Genomic DNA, 22,502 nt, shown 5'->3' on the forward strand with positions numbered 1-22,502 from the left:
CCAGTTATGACCATTACACGTGGAATTTTGAAATAAAACCTGCCTAACTTTTGTAAGTAAGCTGTAAGGAATGAGCCTGCCAAATTTCAGACTTCTACCTACACGGGAAGTTGGAGAATTAGTGATGAATGAGTCAGTCAAACAGGTTCCAGTTATGACCATTACGCGTAGAATTTCGAAATAAAAACTGCCTAACTTTTGTAAGTAAGCTGTAAGGAATGAGCCTGCCAAATTTCAGACTTCTACCTACACGGGAAGTTGGAGAATTAGTGATGAGTGAGTGAGTCAGTCAGTCAGTGAGTCAGTGAGGGCTTTGCCTTTTATTAGTATAGATTTAGATAGGAATATAAGTAACAAGCTGGTTAAGTTTGCAGATGATACCAAGATAGGTGGATTACCAGATAATTTGGAATCCATTATATTATCACAGAAGGACTTGGATAGCATACAGGCTTGGGGCAGATTTGTGGCAGATGAAATTTAATGTCAGTAAATGTAAAGAATTACACATAGGAAGTAAAAATGTGAGGTTAGAATACACAATGGGTGGTCGGAAAATTGAGAGTACACCTTATGAGAAGGATTTTGGAGTCGTAGTGGAGTCTAAGCTATCGACTTTCCGACAGTGTTCAGAAGCCATTAAGAAGGCTAACAGAATGTCAGGTTATATAGCGCCTTGATGTGTGGCGTACAATTCACAGGAGGTTCTGCTCAAGCTTTATAACACACTTGTGAGGCCTCATCTTGAGTCCTGTGTGCAGTTTTGGTCTCCAGGCTACAAAAAGGACATAGCAGCACTAGAAATGGTCCAGAGAAGAGCGACTAGGCTGATTCAGGGGCTACAGGGGTTGAATTATGAGGAAAGATTAACAGAGCTGAGCCTTTACAGTTTAAGCAAAAGAAGATTAAGAGGTGACCTGATTGAAGTGTTTAAAATTATGAAAGGAATTAGTGCAGTGGATCGAGACTGTTATTTTAAAATGAGTTCATCAAGAACGCGGGGACACAGTTGGAAACTTGTTAAGGGTAAATTTCGCACAAACATTAGGAAGTTTTTCTTTACACAAAGAACGATAGACACTAGGAATAAACGACCAAATAGTGTGGTAGACAGTAAGACGTTAGGGACTTTCAAAACTCGACTTTTTGGAAGAAATAAGTGAATAGGACTGGCGAGCTTTGTTGGGCTGAATGGCCTGTTCTTGTCTAGAGTGTTCTAATATTCTAATGTTCTAAAAGAAAAATTATGATTTATTGGAGTCTAAATCACGAAATTCTATAAATATGTAAAAGAAAAATTAATTATTATCTAAAATTCATTAAATGAGAATAAAATATAAAATAATATATATATTGGGATAACGATGTTAAGGTGCTGCCAGGGAAGAGGAGAAGAGGAAGGCCTAAGAGAAGGTTTATGGATGTGGTGACAGAGGACATGCAGGTGATGGGTGTGACAGAGCAAGATGACGAGGACAGGAAGATATGGAAGAAGATGATCCAATGTGTCAACCCCTAACGGGAGCAGCCGACAGAAGAAGAAGAAGTCAAGTGTAGAGGGAGAAGTTTGGTCTCCATTTTGTGTTTGTGAGTAATAATAAGAGGTGATTTTCTTCTAACCTTAATTGGCATGTAAGCAATGAGTCTGCCTTACCACGGGGTTGATTCTTCTTTTCATTTCCTATAAGCATGTCACATTTAGGTGTGGGGTTTAGTAAGTTCCAAAGCTAATCATATATTTTGAAGCCTATATATCTGACTAAGCTAAGTGTATATTTGACTATATACTGTACTTTTAAGATGAGCACCTGAAAGTAATGATTAAAACTGAAAAATGACAAAATGATATGTCAAACTCAAAACCTATAAAACTACTGGATTTAGCCATCAGTACAGTAAAGTCCTTACAGACTGGAAGCAAATCCTAAAATATCTTCCTAGAGGTGGTGGATTAGCAGTAAGGGGGCATTGGTTGAAAAGGATAGGATGCAAAGGAGGCAAGATGCCAAAAGGCATTAGCCGTTAGTATAATAAATAATGGGCATGGGCCAGCATAACCTAATGTAAAGTGGGCTTGATTAAAAAGTGATCAGTCAATAGTATTGAAATGCCATTAGGAGGTGTTGGCCATTACCATATGCAGGAGTGTCTAAGTATCTTATCTTGTTCAGTTTTGTACAAGATGTCTCCTTGCCCAGAATTAGTGCCTTTTTCCTCAGACCGAGCACAGCTTTGTTATCTTTTAATAAAGTCTGACTGATGCCAGAAGGCTTTGAACTTTGTGTGAATTCATGGCTCCGGACAATATTCTGTGACGTTAGTTAAAGAAACAAACAACAAATGGACTGAATGGTCTCCTCTCATTTGTCACATTTCTTGTATTCCTGTACAAATGTAAACTTTTGTAGTACATTGCAAAGGGTGCTCTTTATAATCACCCTTACTAAACATCCTCCATTCTAAATACACCCAGCTTTCTCTCCCTGTCAGTGCATCACCAATTTCCTGACAAATAGGAAACAGCAGGTGAGATTTGGGAAGGTCACCTTGAGCTCCCATACAATCAGTACTGGTGACCCCAGGGATGTACTGTATGTTCTTTCTATGGTTCTTCTCCCTATACACTGAAACTTGCACCTCTAAGGACCCCTCTGTCAAACTTCTCAAATATACTGAAATATATCTGAAAGTAGGCTGAAGTGGTATGAACATGCGGTGAGAAGAAACAATGAATATGTGGGCAAAAGAATGGTGGGAATGGAAGTACAGGGAAAGAAAAAAATGAGAGAAGACAAAGCAGAGGTGGACTGATAAAGTAAAAGAAGATCTGAAGGGAAAAGGTCTGACTGGCAAGGAGGTGCGGGACCGAGCAGTTTGGAGAAGGTCCGAGTTGTTGCTTGGTCACTGGTGATGAGCACTCTGTAAGAACAAAGTAGTTTGCATTTTTGAGTTGTATTTCTGACTAGCCATCCCCCATTGCTACACCCACGTAGAAACAGGACAGTGCAGGACAGGACAGTGAGGGTGGGCCCAGACCGGCTCCCCACTCTTGATGTCACACTTCCCCCTCCCCTTGGCTCGCAGCCTCTGTCTCGAATTAGAGCGAATATATCACTCCTGCAAGCAAATTATGATGATTAGTGTTACGAGAGGAGTCACAAAACCAACCGGAATGTTCAAGCAAATTATAGAAAAAAACTTGATCTACAGTAATCCCTCTCTGTATCGCGCTTCGCCTTTCGCGGCTTCACTCTATCGCGGATTTTATATGTAAGCATATTTAAATATATATCGCGGATTTTTTGCTGGTTCGCGGATTTCTGCGGACAATGGGTCTTTTAATTTCTTGTACATGCTTCCTCAGTTGGTTTGCCCAGTTGATTTCATACAAGGGACGCTATTGGCAGATGGCTGAGAAGCTACCCAGCTTACTTTTCTCTTTCTCTTGCGCTGACTTTCTCTGATCCTGACGTAGGGGGATTGAGCAGGGGGGCTGTTCGCACACCTAGACGATACGGACGCTCGTCTAAAAATGCTGAAAGATTATCTTCATGTTGCTACCTTCTGTGCAGCTGCTTCGTGAAGCGACATGCTGCACGGTGCTTCGCATACTTAAAAGCACGAAGGGCACGTATTGATTTTTGCTTGTTTGTTTCTCTCTCTCTCTCTCTCTCTCCCTGCTCCTGACGGAGGGGGTGTGAGCTGCCGCCTTCAACAGCTTTGTGCCGCGGTGCTTTGCGTACTTAAAAGCCAAACAACCCTATTGATTTGTTTGCTTTTCTCTCTATCTCTCTGACATTCTCTGCTCCTGAGACGCACTCCTTTCAAGAGGAAGATATGTTTGCATTCTTTTAATTGTGAGACGGAACTGTCATCTCTGTCTTGTCATGGAGCACAGTTTAAACTTTTGAAAAAGAGACAAATGTTTGTTTGCAGTGTTTGAATAACGTTCCTGTCTCTCTACAACCTCCTGTGTTTCTGCGCAAATCTGTGACCCAAGCATGACAATATAAAAATAACCATATAAACATATGGTTTCTACTTCGCGGATTTTCTTATTTCGCGGGTGGCTCTGGAACGCAACCCCCGCGATGGAGGAGGGATTACTGTAAATCCGTTAAGTAGTTCTCTTGTGAAAAGCGGACAGACATACATACAGACAGACAGACAGATGTTGGATTTTATATATAGAGAGATGTTGCAGTTACTGATTGGCTATCAAGCTCCATGAAGAGTTTAATCCTTGTGTTCCATTTCTGCATTATATTTCCCTCATTTCTTGATGCCCATTGCACACCCAATCTGTCTGGAAGGGGTCTCTCTTTAAATGGCCTTGCCAAAGATTTCATCGATTGTTTTCTTTCTCTACAAGTTTTTTTTGGGATGTTTTCTTGCCTTGTTAGGGAGACAAAGCTGGGAGTCTATCAAAAATCAGGGCCTGTTAAAGCCCATTGCAGCACTCCTTGTATAATTTTGAGTTATACAAGAAATAAATTATTGCTGTTGTGGCTACTTATCTCCCTAGCAGATAACATGGATGAATTCTGACAGCCAATATTTTGTGTCTGGATTGTATATATATATATATATATATATATATATATATATATATGTATATATATATATATATATATATATATATATATATATATATATATATATATATAAAAAAAAAAGGAGTTGGAAGAATGAGGGCGGGCAGCACGGTGGCGCAGTGGTAGCGCTGCTGCCTCGCAGTTAGGAGACCCGGGTTCGCTTCCTGGGTCCTCCCTGCGTGGAGTTTGCATGTTCTCCCTGTGTTTGCGTGGGTTTCCTCCGGGCGCTCCGGTTTCCTCCCACAGTCCAAAGACATGCAGGTTAGGTGGATTGGCGACTCTAAATTGGCCCTAGTGTGTGCTTGGTGTGTGGGTGTGTTTGTGTGTGTCCTGCGGTGGGTTGGCACTCTGCCTGGGATTGTTTCCTGCCTTGTGCCCTGTGTTGGCTGGGATTGGCTCCAGCAGACCCCCGTGACCCTGTGTTCGGATTCAGCGGGTTAGAAAATGGGTGGATGGAAGAATGAGGGCAGATTAAATGGGTTCAGAAGTCTTTCTGAGAAGACAATCAAGGTTTAATATAGGAGGACCCCTCTTTGAGAACCTGTGCTAGAATCTTTAAATAAAGAGAGCAGGATTGACTTTGGGGAGAGAACTGGGATGAACAGATCAATTTAACAACTTTCTGTCTGCTTTTGTGAAGTTTATTTGGCAGTCCAAATTCAAATCTATTTATACTGATTAAGGTGTTTTGTTTTATTCTCACTGTATAACATTTATAAATGTGTACTGAGCTTTGAGTATATATTGACCTGAATTAAACCTTAACAGATAGCCCTGGTACAGTTCATCTCTTCTTTGGGTTTTGTCTTCAGTTCATCACAAGCATTTTCTCATATTTAACCTCTGTTAGATTTCTCTTTAAATCTCCTCCTCCTCCTCCTCCTCCTCACAGAGTACAGGCAAACTTTCACTTTCGATTCTTCACAAGTCACTTCCTTGTCTGCCTGACTGATTCTCTCTACCTGTCTCTCCTCAAGCTGACGATGGCTGAAGACCAGCGGTTTGGATTGTAGGATGATTTCACCTGCTCGATTTATCTAGACACCCTTAGTGATCCCATCTCGATCCCCTGTGGACATAATTTCTGTCTGCAGTGCCTCACAGACTGCTAGGAGCAGAGCCAAGAGTGCAGCTGTCCTCAATGCAGGCACACCTTCACCACAAGTCTTCAGAAAATTTAAAAAGACAGCAATCAGCAACTCATCCTGCTCCTCAGTCTCAAAATTATCCTGGAGACATGGAATGTGACGCCTGTACTGGGAAGAAGTTCTTAGCAGTGAAGTCCTGTCTGACCTGCATGGCCTCCTTCTGTCAGACTCACCTACAGCCTCACTTTGAAATAGCAGCCTGGAAGGACCACAAGCTGACTGATCCAGATAGACATCTACAGGAGAAACTCTGTGCAGCACATCAGAAAAGTCTGGAAATATTTTGTAAAACTGATGAGACGTGTATCTGCCTGGTCTGTGTGGTGACTGGACACAAAGGTCATGAAATGGTCGAGCTGGAAGCAGAAAGAAGAGAAAAACAGGTGAGTGGAGTTTACTGTTTAATGGGAAAAAATAAGAAGAAGGGTTACTGACAGATAAAGTCTCCATCTATTATATAAAACACATCTTTAAGAAGACAAGTCATATTGATGAGAACGGGCTATTCAGGCTCCCGAACTGACACTGTCCAAAGTCCTCCTGTCTACTGCACTGCTTGCTACTTTACATTAGGTGAAGCTGAACATGTAGCACTGTCACATAAAATGGTCAGTCAGTCAGTCAGTCAGTCAGTCAGTCATTACCCAACCCGCTATATCCTAACACAGGGTCACGGGGGTCCGCTGGAGCCAATCCCAGCCAGCATAGAGCACAAGGCAGGAACAAATCCAGGGCAAGGCGCCAGCCCACCGCAGGCATAAAATGGTGATATATTTTATTTTTCTTTCTATAGACAACAAAGTTACTCAGTAGTTAGCACTGCTATCTCATGGATCTCCTCGGTTTGGGGGCACCAGGTGTCCTCTCACATCCCAAAGACATTAGTGAATCTCAAATGGCCCTGTGTGGGTAAGAACAGACCCTCTCTTAGTCTGGGGATTCGTTAACGTGAGCTTTTGCCTGATGCAGATGATTTTTACATAGTGGATTTGAGAATGTTATGTCCAGTCTGTTAGCATTTTAAATTGACAGGTCTAGTAGATAATACTGTATGATTTTAAACAAAAAAAAGTTTGCTAAGTCCTGATAATTTAGCTGTTGCTGGATAAACTAAAAAAATCCAAGCCGTCTGGTGAAGGTCCTGAATGGCAGCATTTTACTGCTCAGTTCTTTTCATCTGCAGTCATCAAATATCCACTGCTTGACCAACGTTACTTCTTCACATGCAACAGACTGAGCTGACTGAGGGAGAATATCACATACTGCAGATCTTCTGCTGAATTGATTGAGATGTTTTTTAAATGGTTGTTTTTATCATTTTGCTTTTTCATAAGGTCTGCTTTAAATAACCTCATTGTCTTAATTTTTTCTGGCTTTAGTTAGCATTTTAACAGACTTGACTAATAATTTTCCTTTATTATTCAATCAGTTGTTTGTCTGTGTTATCATGAATTTTAGAGGAGCTGTCTGGGGTCTCTTTTTTTGCACTACACTTCATTTTATGCATATGTAGCTGGCATCATTTCAGTTTAGGGGTTCAGAGGCTTAAGCCACTGATCTCAGGCTTCCCCCCCTGATTTTTGAGAACCCCCCTCCCATGCCCCCTGCTCTTTGATCTTGGTTCCATGTACAATTGGGGTATGATCAGACAGGTGGCTAAGTCCAAGATATCTGCCTGGTCTACTGTATATTCTGTCCAGGTCTATCTGGAAAAATATTCAAAGTAGCTTCTTATCTTAAAAAGCCAGGGTCAGACACTCTTTTAATTTCAACTAAATAGTCTTTTTCTATAACAAGGCCTCTTCGCCTTATCTGACAAGATGAACAATTGCAGACCAAATAACACTCAGAGACAGCAATTCTAGGCACCATCTGGATGCCTAATTCAAACAAAGAGCCATAACTCAAGGATTGACAACCTTGATTGACAACATTTTGCTCCAATTGTCAAGCAAATAGAAGGGGCTTATGTGCACCTAAGAGACCAATGGCAAGACGTCTGCTTCTTCATGTAAAAACCTCAAACACCCTCCAAACGATTCTTTCTCCATCTACCTCACAGATCTTCACCTGGCCATAACTTCTGCTCCATAGCAGAGAGAAACCCAGTGCTTATAAGCTGGAGCCGTAACAAAGACTAGAGCAATCCCTTCTAATCCAAAGGGTAACTCTACTGGAAAAATAGAAGACTGTTGGTAAAAGGAGTTGGAAGAGGGTGCCATTAGTCCATACCTTGCTAAGAGCAAGTGCAGAAACAAAAGTAGACTTTACATAGAGCCACACGCTCTTCTTACTAACAACAGGAGCTGACTGATCACCAGCCAACCAGCGGGCATCACTTTGATAGCAGCCGAGGACACTGTGTGTAAAAACCTTAAAGAGAAAACTGCAGTACAGCCCACAACCAAAAGGTGCAACGACAGCAAATCAGGAGACAAGTTCCTAAAACAAAGGAAGCATGCTGAAGATTCTTCTATGTGTCAGGAAAATGCTGAACAGAAAAGGAACAAAACATTGACTACAGTAGAACCATAAATACAGCTACTTTGATTACGAGATAGATAGATAGATAGATAGATAGATAGATAGATAGATAGATAGATAGATAGATAGATAGATAGATAGATAGATAGATAGATAGATAGATAGAAAAGGCACTATATGATAGATAGATAGATAGATAGATAGATAGATAGATAGATAGATAGATAGATAGATAGATAGATAGATAGATAGATAGATAGATAGATAGATAGATAAAGGCACTATATGATAGATAGATAGAGAGATAGATAGATAGATAGATAGATAGATAGATAGATAGATAGATAGATAGATAGATAGATAGATAGATAGATAGAAAAGGCACTATATGATAGATAGATAGATAGATAGATAGATAGATAGATAGATAGATAGATAGATAGATAGATAGATAGATAGATAGATAGATAGATAGATAGATAGATAGATAGATACTTTATTAATCCCCATGGGGAAATTCACATTGGGAAATTCTAATTGGAACTTAGTAGTTAGGATAAAGTGTCACTGTGGTTGAAAGGTAATAACCTTTGTGAAGGATAAGTTCTAGCTGTTATAAGGTTCTTCCTAAATACTGTAAGAAAGTGTAGTACAGCAATATAAATGCTTATTCCAAAATGTTATTGATTAGGTCCTGCCAGGTTTTAAAAATGTTTTGCACAGATCCTCTAAGAGAGAATTTGATTTTTTCCAATTTCAAATAATATATAATATCAGTTACCCACTGACTTAAAGAGGAGAGTTAGGATTCTTCCAGTCGAGTAAGATAAGTCTGTGTGCTAATAGTGTAATAAAGGCGATCACAGTTTGTTTGTCCTTCTCCACTTTAAGCCCCTCTGTAAGACCACCAAACACAGCTGATAGTGGATTAGGAAGGATTGGGACACCAAGGCTGTCTGAAAGGCATTTAAATATTTTGGTCCAGAATGATGTTAGTTTGGTGCAGGCCCAAAACATGTGATCCAGTGAGGCTGGAACTTGATTGCAACGTTCGCAGGTTGGATCTTGCCCTGCAAACATTTTGGACAGTTTTAAGTGAGACAAATGCGCTCGATATATAATTTTGAGTTGAATAATTGTATGCTTTGCACATATGGAGCTCGAGTGAATTCTCTGCATTGCTACCTTCCACTCCTTTTCTGAAATGCTGATTGAGAGATCCTTTTCCCATTGTCCTCTTGGATCTTTGAATAGGAGGGAATATAATATGGTTTTATATATTATAGAAATGCTGTCTGAGTCTTCAAAACTGATCAATAGGTGGGAAGTGGGGAAAATTGGGCAGATTTTGTTTAGCAAAGTTTCTAATTTGGAGATAGTGGAAAAATTGAGTTGATGGGAGACTGAATTTGGAGTGTAATTTATTCATAGGATACAAAGACAGTATTTATATACAAATCTCTAAATGATCTAATCCCATATGTTTTCCAAACATGAAAAACTGTGTAAGTTTGAGAGGGTGGAAAAAGGTGGTTATCATGTAGAGATGCCACAGATAAAATATTCTCTAACTTGAAATGCTTCCTATATTGGTTCCATATTCTGAGTGAAAGAAGGATAATTGTTAGTATGTTAATGATAACTTGTATTTACTGGTGTACAAAGCAAGGAATATAAAGAAGTACTACAGAATTTCATTTCTATTGCAGACCAAGCCTGTGTGTGTTCATCTTTTTGTGATAATATCCAGTTTTTATAGTTTGTATATTTGCCACACAGTAATAAAACTGAAAATTAGGTAGAGCCATCCTGCCTTCTGATTCGGTCATTGTAGGGTCACCCTTTGAATGTGTGGATATTTCATATGACCACCAAAGAGCTTACAGAGAAGCACTAACTTCTGCCAAGAACACCCATTATGGCAGAATAATAGAAAGTGGCCATGATAACGCAAGGGTTTTGTTCTCTGTAGTTAATAAACTACTCGAACCCGCATCTGGCCCAACTACCTCTTCTACTGAAGTCTGTGAGGAATTCCTCCACTTTTTCCGTAACAAAATTAAAGATCTAAATAATTCAACCAACATAAATACATCATCTGTTTATATCTCTCCCTGTTTTCCCACTCCATCCAGCTCCTTCTCTAAGTTCTCACCAGTCACATCTGCGTTTGTTAATGACCTGCTTTATAAGATGAGGCCGACTACTTGTGTACTGGACCCCATCCCCACCACACTACTTAAATCCTGCCTTCATGCCATAATCCCGACTGTTACAACAATAATAAACTCATCCCTTGACACTGGCTCTGTGCCGCTCACTTTTAAAATTGCTTCTGTAACCCCAACGTTAAAAAAGTCTGGCCTTGATGCTGACAATCTTAACAATTTCCGGCCTATTTCCCACTTACCTTTCCTGTCAAAAGTTCTTGAGCGTGTTGTAGCTTCCCAACTCACCAATTACCTAACCTCTAATAATTTGATGGAACCCTTTCAGTCTGGTTTCAGGGCGCGGCACAGCTGTGAAACTGCTCTGCTACGGGTAACCAATGATTTGCTTATGGCAGCAGACTCTGGACAAACCAGCATATTAATTCTGTTAGACCTCAGTGCAGCATTTGACACTGTCAGACATGACATCCTACTGTTCAGAATGGAGAACATGCTGGGTATCTCTGGCACTACCCTCCAGTGGTTCAAGTCCTATCTGACTGATAGGCAAGAGTTTGTTAGTCTTGGCAACAGCAGATCCAGCTCAGCGCCAGTCACACAAGGAGTCCCTCAGGGCTCTGTCCTCGGTCCTCTGCTTTTCTGTATTTATATGCTTCCCCTTGGCCATATTATCCGTAGTTATGGATTGGGTTATCATTTTTATGCAGATGATACTCAGCTCTACTTCAATGTTAAAAGTGGAACTTCATCAGAGCTTTCTCAGCTCACAACCTGCCTTAGTGAAATTAAAACCTGGATGGAGCAGAACTCTTTAAAATTAAATTGCAATAAAACTGAACTCCTGCAAATTGGGACTAAAATGCAACTTAATAAAATGAGCTCCTTCCCAGTCCATCTTGGCAGTGATCTCATCAGACCTGCCTCTACTGTAAAAAATCTTGGTGTCATTTTTGATTCCTCCCTCACTTATTCCGCCCACATAAATCACATTAAGAAACTTTCTTACTTTCACCTCCGTAACATATCCCGTGTTCGCTCCTTCCTCTCCTTCTCTAATGCTGAGAAACTTGTCTATGCTTTTATCACATCCCGCATCGATTATTGTAATTCCCTACTGGCAGGTGCCCCTTCTAATCTTATATCACAGCTCCGGCTTATTCAAAACTCAGCTGTAAGAGTCCTGACTCGAACCAGCAGCAGCGAGCACATCACACCATCCTGCTCCGTCTTCACTGGCTCCCTGTGTCCTACAGAATCGAATATAAAATCCTACTAATAACCTACAAAGCTTTAAATAACCTCACACCAAACTACATCAGTGACCTTCTCCATCACTATGTGCCTGCCCGCCCACTAAGGTCCTCTGATTCTGGTAATCTTGTTGTGCCCGTCACTAATCTACACTCCATGGGTGACAGGGCCTTCAGCTGTATAGCGCCCAGACTCTAGAATGACCTACCAAAATTAATCAGGTCAGCTGACTCCATGAATTCTTTTAAAAAACAACTCAAAACTCATCTGTTCAGGAAGGCTTTTAGCTCTACTTGACTTTATTACCTTTCTCTCAGTTTACTTCTCTGTCAAGATGCTCATGTAACCTGTGTGTGTGTGCGAGACCATCAATTATGTTGTCTGTTTTTTTCAGAATTTACTGTCTTAATCTTCTTTGTTTATTTATCTGGTTTGTACAATGCTATATACTGTATATTCTGCCGTTCTTTATTTATTCTGTAAGTGCCTTGAGCATGGGAAAGGCGCTATATAAATAAAATGTATTATTATTATTATTATTATTATTATGATTTAATATGCTGTGCATCCAGAAAGTACTCACAGCGCATCACTTTTTCCACATGTTGTTATGTTACAGCCTTATTCCAAAATGGATTAAATTCATTTTTTTCCTCAGAATTCTACACACAACACCCCATAATGACAACGTGAAAAAAGTTTACTTTTTTTTTAAGCCACACACATTTTCAAGCTAGCTCAATCCTTGGCATACGCAAGTTCTCCACTCGGTTTTGTAAACTGGCTGCACCCTTCGTCAAAGCAGTGCTTTTGTTCCAGTGTGGTTTCCCTTTCTTTTTTAGATGCACATCCCTGACGGCTTTATTAAATACACTGAAATTAACCGCATATTGTTTATTAGTTTAAGGCATCCATCCATCCATCCATCTGATTGTAATTAACCTGTAACAATATAATGGTCCACGGAATGGGCAAAGTATTCTAAATACCATAACTACTTCAGCGTTGTTACTCTCACTGCACTGTCTTCTTCTTCTTCTTTCAGCTGCTCCCATTAGGGGTTGCCACAGCGGATCATCTTTTTCCATATTAGTCTCACTGCACCACTCAGAGTATTTATATCACTGTATCTGAGTGTGGAATCACAGCTCTACAGTAGCTGACAGGAAAGAGAATTATCGGAATATAGCATCAAGCACACGCTGCTTCAACCATGCTGTCTATTGAACTGCTCTCACGTGGCTGTTTTCCATTTTTCTTTTCAATTGCAACATCTTAATTAACCTGAATTTAAATAATTATAAATTAAAGAGGCGATATCCTTCCCTTAGTGATATGGCAGTGAAAAATCACATAAGAGAAAAAATAATTTAGCTTTGTTTAATATCAGCTTACGCTGCATATAAGACGAGGGAAGCGAATAGCAACACTCATTCCAAGGGTGGGGGCCTGGCGTGTAAAGTATTCAGTCATCGTCGCGGCGTAGGAAGGGCTTTCAGGACCGAATGACGTAGTCTTCCACCCGTCCGTCAGCTTCCAAAGTGTTTGGCTCCTATCCAAGTTTTTATACTGCTTTCTCCACATGCAGGCCCCCATGTCAGCAAATAGTTCATTTCCAAACAAGGAAAGAAGATTTTGTGCTGACATTAGGCAGAGGACAAAATAGTATACATCTGTCTTTAGGCTGACTACACAATCCTCCAGCTGTCTTTGTCTATCTTGTCCTATGCTTGGCCCAGCAATTCTAAATGCTGATCCCATTTGTACTAAATCTGGCTCAGCTATGCATATACAAAAAAAAGAAAAACAGATTTAAAATGTATACACAGAGACAGTGACATTAAACTTAATATTACAACAAACGTATTATAACAACGGGAAATGCTTCAGAGACTTTCCTGTGCGGACCTCGCGGTTCAGAAACAGTTTCGTCCCAAGAACTATAAACACAATCAATCAGTCCATCAAGTGCTCCTTGTAGAACTGTTTGTACTTATAAGTACAATCACCTCACTGTAAACTTGTGATACAGTTATAATATTGCACAACCTGCGCCACTTTATAAACTGTGTATTTACATATGATGACATATCATTTTTAAGAAGAAATGCAGCAGAATATATTTTACATTATACAGATACAATTTTAACATCATTTCTATAAACTATATTTTTTAATAATTTAATATGTGAGGATACGGTGGCGCAGCGCTAGCTAGTTCAGGGATTGTTCCTGCCTCACGCTGTATTCTTGCTGGTGCTGGCACGACACTGGAAGGATAGATGGACAGAATAATTAAACATGTTCTACGAAGATATTTCAATGTTCCTTAAAAGTTTTGAAGAATCTGTGTTCTCAGCTTACAGTTGTCTTTACATCCGTTACACAGCTGATTGATTGTGTGGCAACTGGGTATTTGGAGAAAGAAAAGGAAGGACAGGAATTGGGAATTAGTACGTTTGAAAGAGACAGTACTGCTGCAATAAATTATTTAATCAAAGGTAGAGCATAGCGCAGCAAACATCTTACGTGAGGCATGAACAATCTCTGGACAGGGCGCCAGCTCGCCACTATCACTGCACAACCATGTTCCCATATTTAATAACATGGTTTAATTCTTATTGTCATGAAAATGATATCAAGTATACATCTCAGTATTTAAATTATTCAGAGAGCTGTACTATTACGAATGTAATGGATTCTGTGTCCTGTCAGAGGAAGAGAAAGCCCGTTTAAGAAGCATGTAGTGATTCACGCACATAGAACACATAAAAGAACACATAGAAAAAAGCATTTAACGTGCTACTTTAGTTACGATGGGATCTGAAAAACCAGTAAATTAAACAATTTTAAGATGAAGTTTGATGTTCTACTTTAATGACAAAATAAACTACGTGATTAAAGTGGAAATTTCCACTTAAAGTTGACATTTCGTGCTTTCCTCCCACTGTGTCTCTATTTTTTTTGCTTTCCTCTGTACTCTAATAAGCTTCCATATGACACTCAGACGGTGGGCTATGACTCGCCTTTTCACAGCGACTTTGAAATCTGACAACTTCTTTTTTATTTCGGGCTCTGTGCGACTTTGTGAACTTGAACTTTTGAGTTTCTCTGACACTCTATGTCACTCAATCAACTTCCTTTTGTTGTTTATACCACTGTTTATACCAACCGTTTTTCTTTGCCTCCAGTTGGTTTTCGCTGAACTTCTATTTTCCCCCGTGCTTTTTCCATTGTCTTTTCACAGAACGCTGAGCTTAAGGGCTGTTTTTATTGATTTGCATATTCAAAGAGGCATAATTCTGGGAGGAGTTTACTTTTCACGCTGACCAGGATTTATGTAGTGGAAGAACGTGGAAGTTGACGTACACATAGATTCATGTATTTAGATTTTTTGTGCGTACGCACATTTCCACTTTTGTCCGTACGCCATGTTTTAGTGTGAATTCTATGCACGCCGTTATGCATGAAGCCCCAGGTGCTTTGCCACTCTGAAGTGAGTTTATAGCGTCTGTTAGAGGTTTATCCAGTTCCTCTGCACTGAGAGTATCTATAGGTGGTATTTGTAATGTATAAAAAAAAACCACATTAAATTGTGTCTTATTTTCCTTAAACTGAGTAGAATATAAGGACTTATAGTAGTCTCTGAATGTGTGCATTATATTTTTAGGGTCATTGATTTTACGTCCATCTGTGATGAGTTTGTACACAGTTTGTGTGAGGATCTTATGAACTTGTGATGTGGGAGACCTTCCATGACAAGACCCTGAAGGTTGCTGAGAGTTATGTTGGTGTTACCGGTGTTCTCAGAATGATGTGTTTCATCTTGCAGGGCACTCTGGATATCATTGAGAGGGGTCGTAGCGCACAGCTTGATGGCAACTCTCGTCTGAACCAAGAACTGAGAATGACGGTGGCAAGGGCTCTGAGAACAGATAAGGAGGCATTTGTTAGAGGAATCTGTGAGCAAGTGACACACCATCTATGGTCTAGTGACCCACATCCTGCTTACGGAGGAATTGAAGCATTACGCACATCCGAATCTGTTCCTCGGAGAGTCACAGTCAGGGTGACTGATGGAACGGTTCCTACAGATGACACTACAGTTGCGACCCGCTGGGCTGGCTACTTTGAGCAGCTGTTTAAAGCTGATCCTTTGGCTAGGACGTTGGATATCTCTGGGTCCACAGTTCTTGAGGCTGATTCTCCAATAAGCTCTGAACCACTCAATCTTACTGAGGTTGTAAAGATGGTGAACCAGGTGAGGGTAGGGAATGCTACAGGGAACTGTGATATTCAGGGTGAACTTCACCAGGCTGTTGATAAGGCTGTCCTCCTGGCATTGCAAGCAATCTTTGCTTCCATTTGGGAGATAGGCATCATCCCAACTGACTGAATAACGGGACTTGTTGTCCCTATCTGGAAAGGTGAAGGGTGGTTGCCTGCAGCAACTATGGGGGAATAACACTGCTCTTGGTCCCAGGTAAGGTTCTTGCCACGGTCATCCTCAGTAGGATCCGTGATCACCTGCTCGTCTACCAGCAGTCTGGTTTTACATCTAAGAAGTCTACCATCGACTGCATCCTGGCACTGAGGGTTCTCATGGAATGCAAACGCGATTATTTACAGAGTGTCTTTGCAGCTTCTGTCAATTTTAGTAAAGTGTTCGACTCAGTTGAATGAGCTTCCCCATGGGACATCCTGAGACGTTGTGGTATTGCTTCAAGGTTGCTGGATATCATGGCCGGCTTGTACACTGGCACTCTGAGTGCTATGCTGTTTTTCCCAGTTAATTCTGGGGTTTGTCAGGGGTGTGTTCTTGCTCATCCTCTGTCCAGTGATTGCATGGACTGGGTGTTGGGCAAGGTCGTGGGGTACTTGTTGGTAAAGAAAGATTCACTGATCTTGACTTTGCAGATGATATTTGCGGAGTCAATGGAGGCTCTGATCGGGGTTCTCGAGAGGCTAAACAAGGAGACTGAGTGTCTTGGCTTGCGAGTGTCCTACATAAAATCAAGATCCAGGCCTTGAATAACCTTTTAGGCACAGGCATCAGCAGTGTGTCTGTCTGTGGGGAGAGTGTTGACCTTGTCAAGAGGTTTACTTACCTTGGCAGTTACATTCATGTCTCTGGTGACTCTTCCTATGAAGTCAGTAGACAGATTGGGAGGGCATGGGGGGGTCATGAGGTCGCTGGAAAGGGGTGTGTGACGCTCCCGATATCTATGAAAAAGGACAAAGGTCCAAGTCTTGGTGCTTCCTGTCTTGCTATATGGTTGCAAGATATGGACACTATCCAGTGACCTGAGACAAAGACTGGACTCCTTTGGTACAGTGTCTCTTCAGATAATCCTTGGGTACCGCTGATTTGACTTTGTGTAGAGTGAGCGGATACTCACTGAGTCCCAAATGAGGCACATTACCTGCATTGTGAAGGAGTATCAGTTACGGCACTACTGCCATGTGGCGTGATTCCCCAAGGTTGATCCGACTCATAGGATCCTCATTGTTGAGGACCCGAGTGGCGGGAGCAGGCCAAGTGGACACCTACATAACAAATGGCTGTAGCAGACAGATGGTCATTTTCAGAGGGGGAACTGGACCTCGTGTCTGCATGGGGGGTTGCCAACAAGGATCCCAAGCTGTTCCATCATGTGGAGGGTGCGGCAATGGACTGTTCCAGGGCATGCTCTCCAACCTGACCTGACCTGTATTGGTTATTACTGATATTGCTTTGCGAACTTCCTGCTTGTGGATTTGTTGTGCTAAGATCTTATTAGCCTTCTGTCCATGTTCATGGTAATGATAGCGTTTTGAAAATGAGTTCTTCTGTTTCTTTTGTTGTTAAAAGGTTGAGTTCTGATTGCAAACCTGTCTGTTCCTGAAAAGTGCTTCTTTTGGAGACCTGGCGTGTTCTTGATCTATCCTGGTAATTTTCCTGATTAACTCTGAGGCCTTCTCAGTTTCCAGTTTATTTTAGATATGAGATAATCTGTCCTCTTATAAATGCCTTCAGAGTTTCCCCAGAGTATTCCTGCAGAAACCTCTGAGGATGTATTTTTCTCTAAAAAAATAATCAATTTGCTTGGATATAAATTCTGTACAGTTCTCATCGGTTAATAACAGGGGGTTAAGATACTAGCTGTGAGATGAGTATGTGGGGCATAGTGATGTGAGCACCATGATCACAGGGGCATGGTCGGAGATAACAATAGTGTCGTATTTGCAAGATTTGATTTTGGGCAAGAAATTTTCATCTATAAAGAAATAATCAATTCTTGAGTAACAATGATGTACTAGTGAGAAGAAGGAATATGCTTTTAAGTATGGATTTAGAAATCTCCATGGATCTGATAAGTTATGATCAATTATAAACTGTGTGATTATTTTTGCAGTGTTAGATGTTATCACCCCTGTAGCTGAAGACCTAACCAGATCTGGATTTAAAACACAATTAAAATCTCCGGCCATTATAATTTTGTGAGTGTTCAAGTTAGGAATGGATGCAAATACATTTTGGATGAAGTCTCTATCATCCACACTGGGTGTGTAGATTTTTATCAAAATCATTTTACAATTAAATAAATTACCCATAATCACCACATATTGCCCTTCAGGATCTGATACTACATCTGATACTACAAGTTAAATTGTTCTATGAATTAAGATTCCCACACTTATAGTTTTCTTTGTAAAGCGGGAGTGGAATATTTGGCCAGTCCAGTCTCTGTGCAGTCGAAAATTATCTTTACTGATTAAGTGAGTTTCCTGTAAAAATGCTATCTTGTCATTTAGACCTGTTAGGTGAGAGAATACTTTCTTCCTCTTTAATGCATAATTGAGATTTTTTACATTCCAGCTCAGAAAGTTCACTGTTTGGTCATAGAAACATTGCTTCTGAACTTTCGTTGTTTAAATCTTAAATTAAGGTTGTACATTACTACATATGATAGCTTTAAGCTTAATTTCCAATATTGGCAGGAGTAGCAATTTTAACACTAGAATTACCAAAGCCTACGAAAAAAACTCCAAGATAATCAAGGCTTGATCTGGGAGAACTTCTTGCCAGTGGTGGTGGTGGTGGTGGTGGTGGTACAGGAGGGGTGGGGGTGGTATAGCAGGCTGCTTGCTGGTTGTGCTTATCGACACAATAACAAGACAAAAGTCGCTGACGGAGAGGTATGAAGGGATTTAAGGTGAGCCGGATTTACAAGTTTTTTCATAGGCTTTGGTAATTCTAGAGTTAACTTCATAAATGAAAAGATATGAACTCTCGTAAATCATGTTCCTTTCTCTATTGGCAGGAAAAACATCTTTCTAAGCCAAGAGATTTCCTATGTTACATGCCTTTTTCAATAGAAAAAGTTCAAATAAGCTGCCATAATTTTGTTTTGTGTTGTTTGCCATTGTCCTTTGTCTATATATATATATATATATATATATATATATATATATATATATATATATATATATATATATATATATATACAGTATATATATATATATATATATATACATATATATATATACTGTAGTACTAGGGTGTTGTACCGTGTTAGCCATTATGAATGTAGAGAAAAGCCAAGCAAAATGACACCTTTTATTGGCTAACTGGAAAGATTACAATATGCAAGCTTTCGAGGCAACTCAGGCCCCTTCTTCAGGCAAGTTGCCTCGAAAGCTTGCATATTGTAATCTTTCCAGTTAGCCAATAAAAGGTGTCATTTTGCTTGGCTTTTCTATATATACTGTATATATATATATATCTATACTAATAAAAGGCAAAGCCCTCACTGACTCACTCACTCACTCATCACTAATTCTCCAACTTCTCGTGTAGGTGGAAGGCTGAAGTTTGGCAGGCTCATTCCTTACAGCTTACTTACAAAAGTTAGGCAGGTTTCATTTCGAAATTCAAAACGTAACGGTCATAACTGGAACCTCTTTTTTGTCCATATACTGTAATGGACGGGGGCGGAGTCGCGTATCGCGTCATCACGCCTCCTACGTAATCACGTGAAACGCCTTGGGGCCGATCTGGAAGAAGGTAGCGCAGCGCCTTGATTTAAATGATTCCATGTCTTGGTGGGTTTAATACTGTGTAAGCATGCATATTAACACATGTGCAATTAAACGTGTGCATTTACGGGGTGATTTCTCAGGCTTAAAAGCTCGCCTTTTATTAAAAAAGTAAATGCAAACTGTTTTCATTCTGAACGGCACAAACCACGTTGGATTTTGTAATGATAGTTGATTAGTAAGGTCTATTAAGGGATACTTACAGAATGATTAGTAATGCCTGTGAATGCCGATGCAAGTAGGAGAATGGGCGTGAACTAAAGAACGAGTAGTAACTTGTACAGTAAATGTCTCTAAAGTCTGTCTATTAAAAAGTTATTATATCTTTCAATTGTGTGTATTGATTAAACTACAAACCTAACAAGATCACTACATCGTGTCAGAAGTGGCAGATTGGAAGAGGAATGTGAAGAAGAGGTTCAGCTTTTGAACGAGTCGCGTGTCTGTGAGTAACCCGAAAACGTGGTCAGAAAGTGCTAAGATGTTCTAGCAAAAGAGAAAAAAAAATATGGAAGGATTACAGCCCCCACCAAATCTCCAGTTAAAGGGAAACGTAGCTGAAAATTGGAAAAGATTTAAACAGAGATTCGAGTTGTATCTTGCTGCGATTGAGGCAGATAGGAAAAGTGAAAAAATGAAAACGTCTATGCTTCTACATGTAATTGGTGAAGAGGCGCTAGAGGTGTATAACAATTTTCAGTTTGAAGAAGATGGAGACAATATGAAATTGAACAAAATAGTTGAAAAATTCGAAACGTATTGCAACCCAAAGCACAATGTAACGTTTGAGCGGCACAAGTTTTTTACATGTTTCAAGAAAAGCGGCGAAACAATAGACCAGTATGTGACGGAATTGCGTAATAGGAGCTGTTCTAAGAAGAAACCGTCGAGACATCAAAGGACCAATAACCTCTAATCAGAACACTAACACCAGCGAAACAAATATTAACGAGAAAACAAGTATAAATCAGGAAAGAACATCTCAACTGCAAATACAATTAACCAGAAGATCAAAACGTCAAGTAAAACCACCAGAACGACTCATTGACACATGTTGACGATTAAAGGAACATTTTCAATTAAGAAATGCTGAATTCCTTTAACAGTTGTGCTTTTTATACATAGTTTGAATGCTGGATGTATGCCTGAAATGTTCTGGATAGTTCAGTTGTTTGAAGTGATAAAGAATTAAACGTGTGCATTTACGGAGTGATTTCTCAGGCTTAAAAGCTCGCTTTTTATTAAAAAGGTAAATGCAAATTGTTTTCATTCTGAAGGGCACAAACCACGTTAGATTTCAGCCATTAAACGCACAAAAATGTCTGTACACCAGATAAATAAGCGCAACATATTATCAGTTGTATTGTATGCTTACAATACATATAGAAATGTGTTAATCGTTAACTAATAGTATCAGATGGTGTTTTTCGACTCGCGCCTTGATTTAAACGATTCCATGTCTTGGTGGGTTTGCGTAGCTTATTGTCAATATCTTTACACCTGTTTTTTAAGACTTATTGACTGAAACGGGCTTTCACAAAAAAAGTTAGGGCTTTGCTACAGGATACACCCTCCACAAGTTAAGGAAGTAAAAATAAAAGTGTAGATTTCTGTTTTATTTAAACCTTTTAATTTCGTATGCATAGCCCCATTTGGCTGTTTTAGTTTTTTTTTTTCTTTCTTCAGTAATATTTAATCTCCTTAAAGAAAAACAACATATGCATTTTACTTTTTTTGTATCTCTTTAGTAATATTTTAGTGTAAAAGGATAACCAGTATTTAAACCTTTTATGTTACTTTATAAAGTTATTTTACACAATGTTGAAAAATTAATAAGAAAGCTACATATTTTGGCAGCTGCTGCTTTAATTTTCAATGAAATGAAAAAAGCTCTCCAAGAGAAAACCTCAATGAAGAAGAAACAGTTTGCACTATCTAAAAAGGAGAAACCCTCATTTATAAAGGTTTGCTGCAGATGACTTAACTGAAAATAAATTAATAGTTCCTATGTGTATAATACATATTTATCTATTTGATTTATGCCTTTATTCCAGCAACTTGCAACATCTGAGGTACAATTTGTTACATTACTTTTGTTTTTTGCAGCACAGGCAGGTGACTTCCTCAGGGTCACACAGTGGTGTCAGTACCAGGATTTGAACTGACAAGCTTCGGGTTTGCTGAAATATTACTGAAGAAAGAAAAAAAACGAAAACGGGCAAATGGGGCTATGCATACAAATGTCCATCCGTCCATTATCCAACCTGCTATATCCTAAATACAGGAGCCAATCCCTGCCAACACAGGGCACAAGGCAGGAAACAAACCCCGGGCAATGTGCCAGCCCACTGCAGGGCGCACACACCCACACACACCCACACACCAGGGACAATTTAGAATCGCCAATGCACCTAACCTGCATGTCTTTGGACTGTGGGAGGAAACCGGAGTACCCGGAGGAAACCCAGACAGACACGGGGAGAACATTCAAACTCCACGCAGGGAAGCGAACCCGGGTCTCTTAACTGGCACCTTTCACTGCGCCACCATGCCGCCCGCATACAAACTTAAAAGGTTTAAATAAAACAGAAATATATACCTTTATTTTTACTTCCTTAACTTGTGGAGGGTGTATCCTGTAGCAAAGCCCTAAGTTTTTTCATGAAAGCCCCTTTCAGTCAATAAGCCTTAAAAACAGGTGTAAAGCTAAACTTGCAGCACCACTATTCAATTACACTCGCCTAACGCCTCTCCTAAGGGGACATACTGTGGGA

The 22,502-nt window shown here is 40.0% G+C and overlaps 3 protein-coding genes across 8 annotated transcripts in view; all 3 read left to right on the forward strand.

The window, feature by feature from the left end:
* LOC114643553 (protein NLRC5-like) overlaps window positions 1-22,502 on the forward strand; it is a 5,922,889-nt gene that overhangs the window by 5,848,651 nt on the left and 51,736 nt on the right. The gene's annotated exons all lie outside the window — the stretch shown is intronic.
* LOC114643557 (NACHT, LRR and PYD domains-containing protein 3-like) overlaps window positions 1-22,502 on the forward strand; it is a 1,908,976-nt gene that overhangs the window by 1,716,830 nt on the left and 169,644 nt on the right. The gene's annotated exons all lie outside the window — the stretch shown is intronic.
* The window catches only part of LOC114642226 (E3 ubiquitin-protein ligase TRIM16-like), a 773,543-nt gene that overhangs the window by 647,120 nt on the left and 103,921 nt on the right, over window positions 1-22,502 (forward strand). Inside the window, exon 1 of one of the 2 annotated variants that reach the window (XM_051925871.1) lies at window positions 5,251-6,126. The exons of the other annotated variant lie outside the window; for it this stretch is intronic. Coding sequence (XP_051781831.1) covers window positions 5,737-6,126 — 390 coding nt within the window. The 5' untranslated portion in view covers window positions 5,251-5,736. Of the gene's footprint in view, window positions 1-5,250; window positions 6,127-22,502 lie in introns of those variants that run through there. 2 annotated transcript variants of the gene reach the window in all.

This window comes from Erpetoichthys calabaricus, chromosome 4 (assembly GCF_900747795.2).
Source record: "Erpetoichthys calabaricus chromosome 4, fErpCal1.3, whole genome shotgun sequence".
Lineage (NCBI taxonomy): Eukaryota > Metazoa > Chordata > Cladistia > Polypteriformes > Polypteridae > Erpetoichthys > Erpetoichthys calabaricus.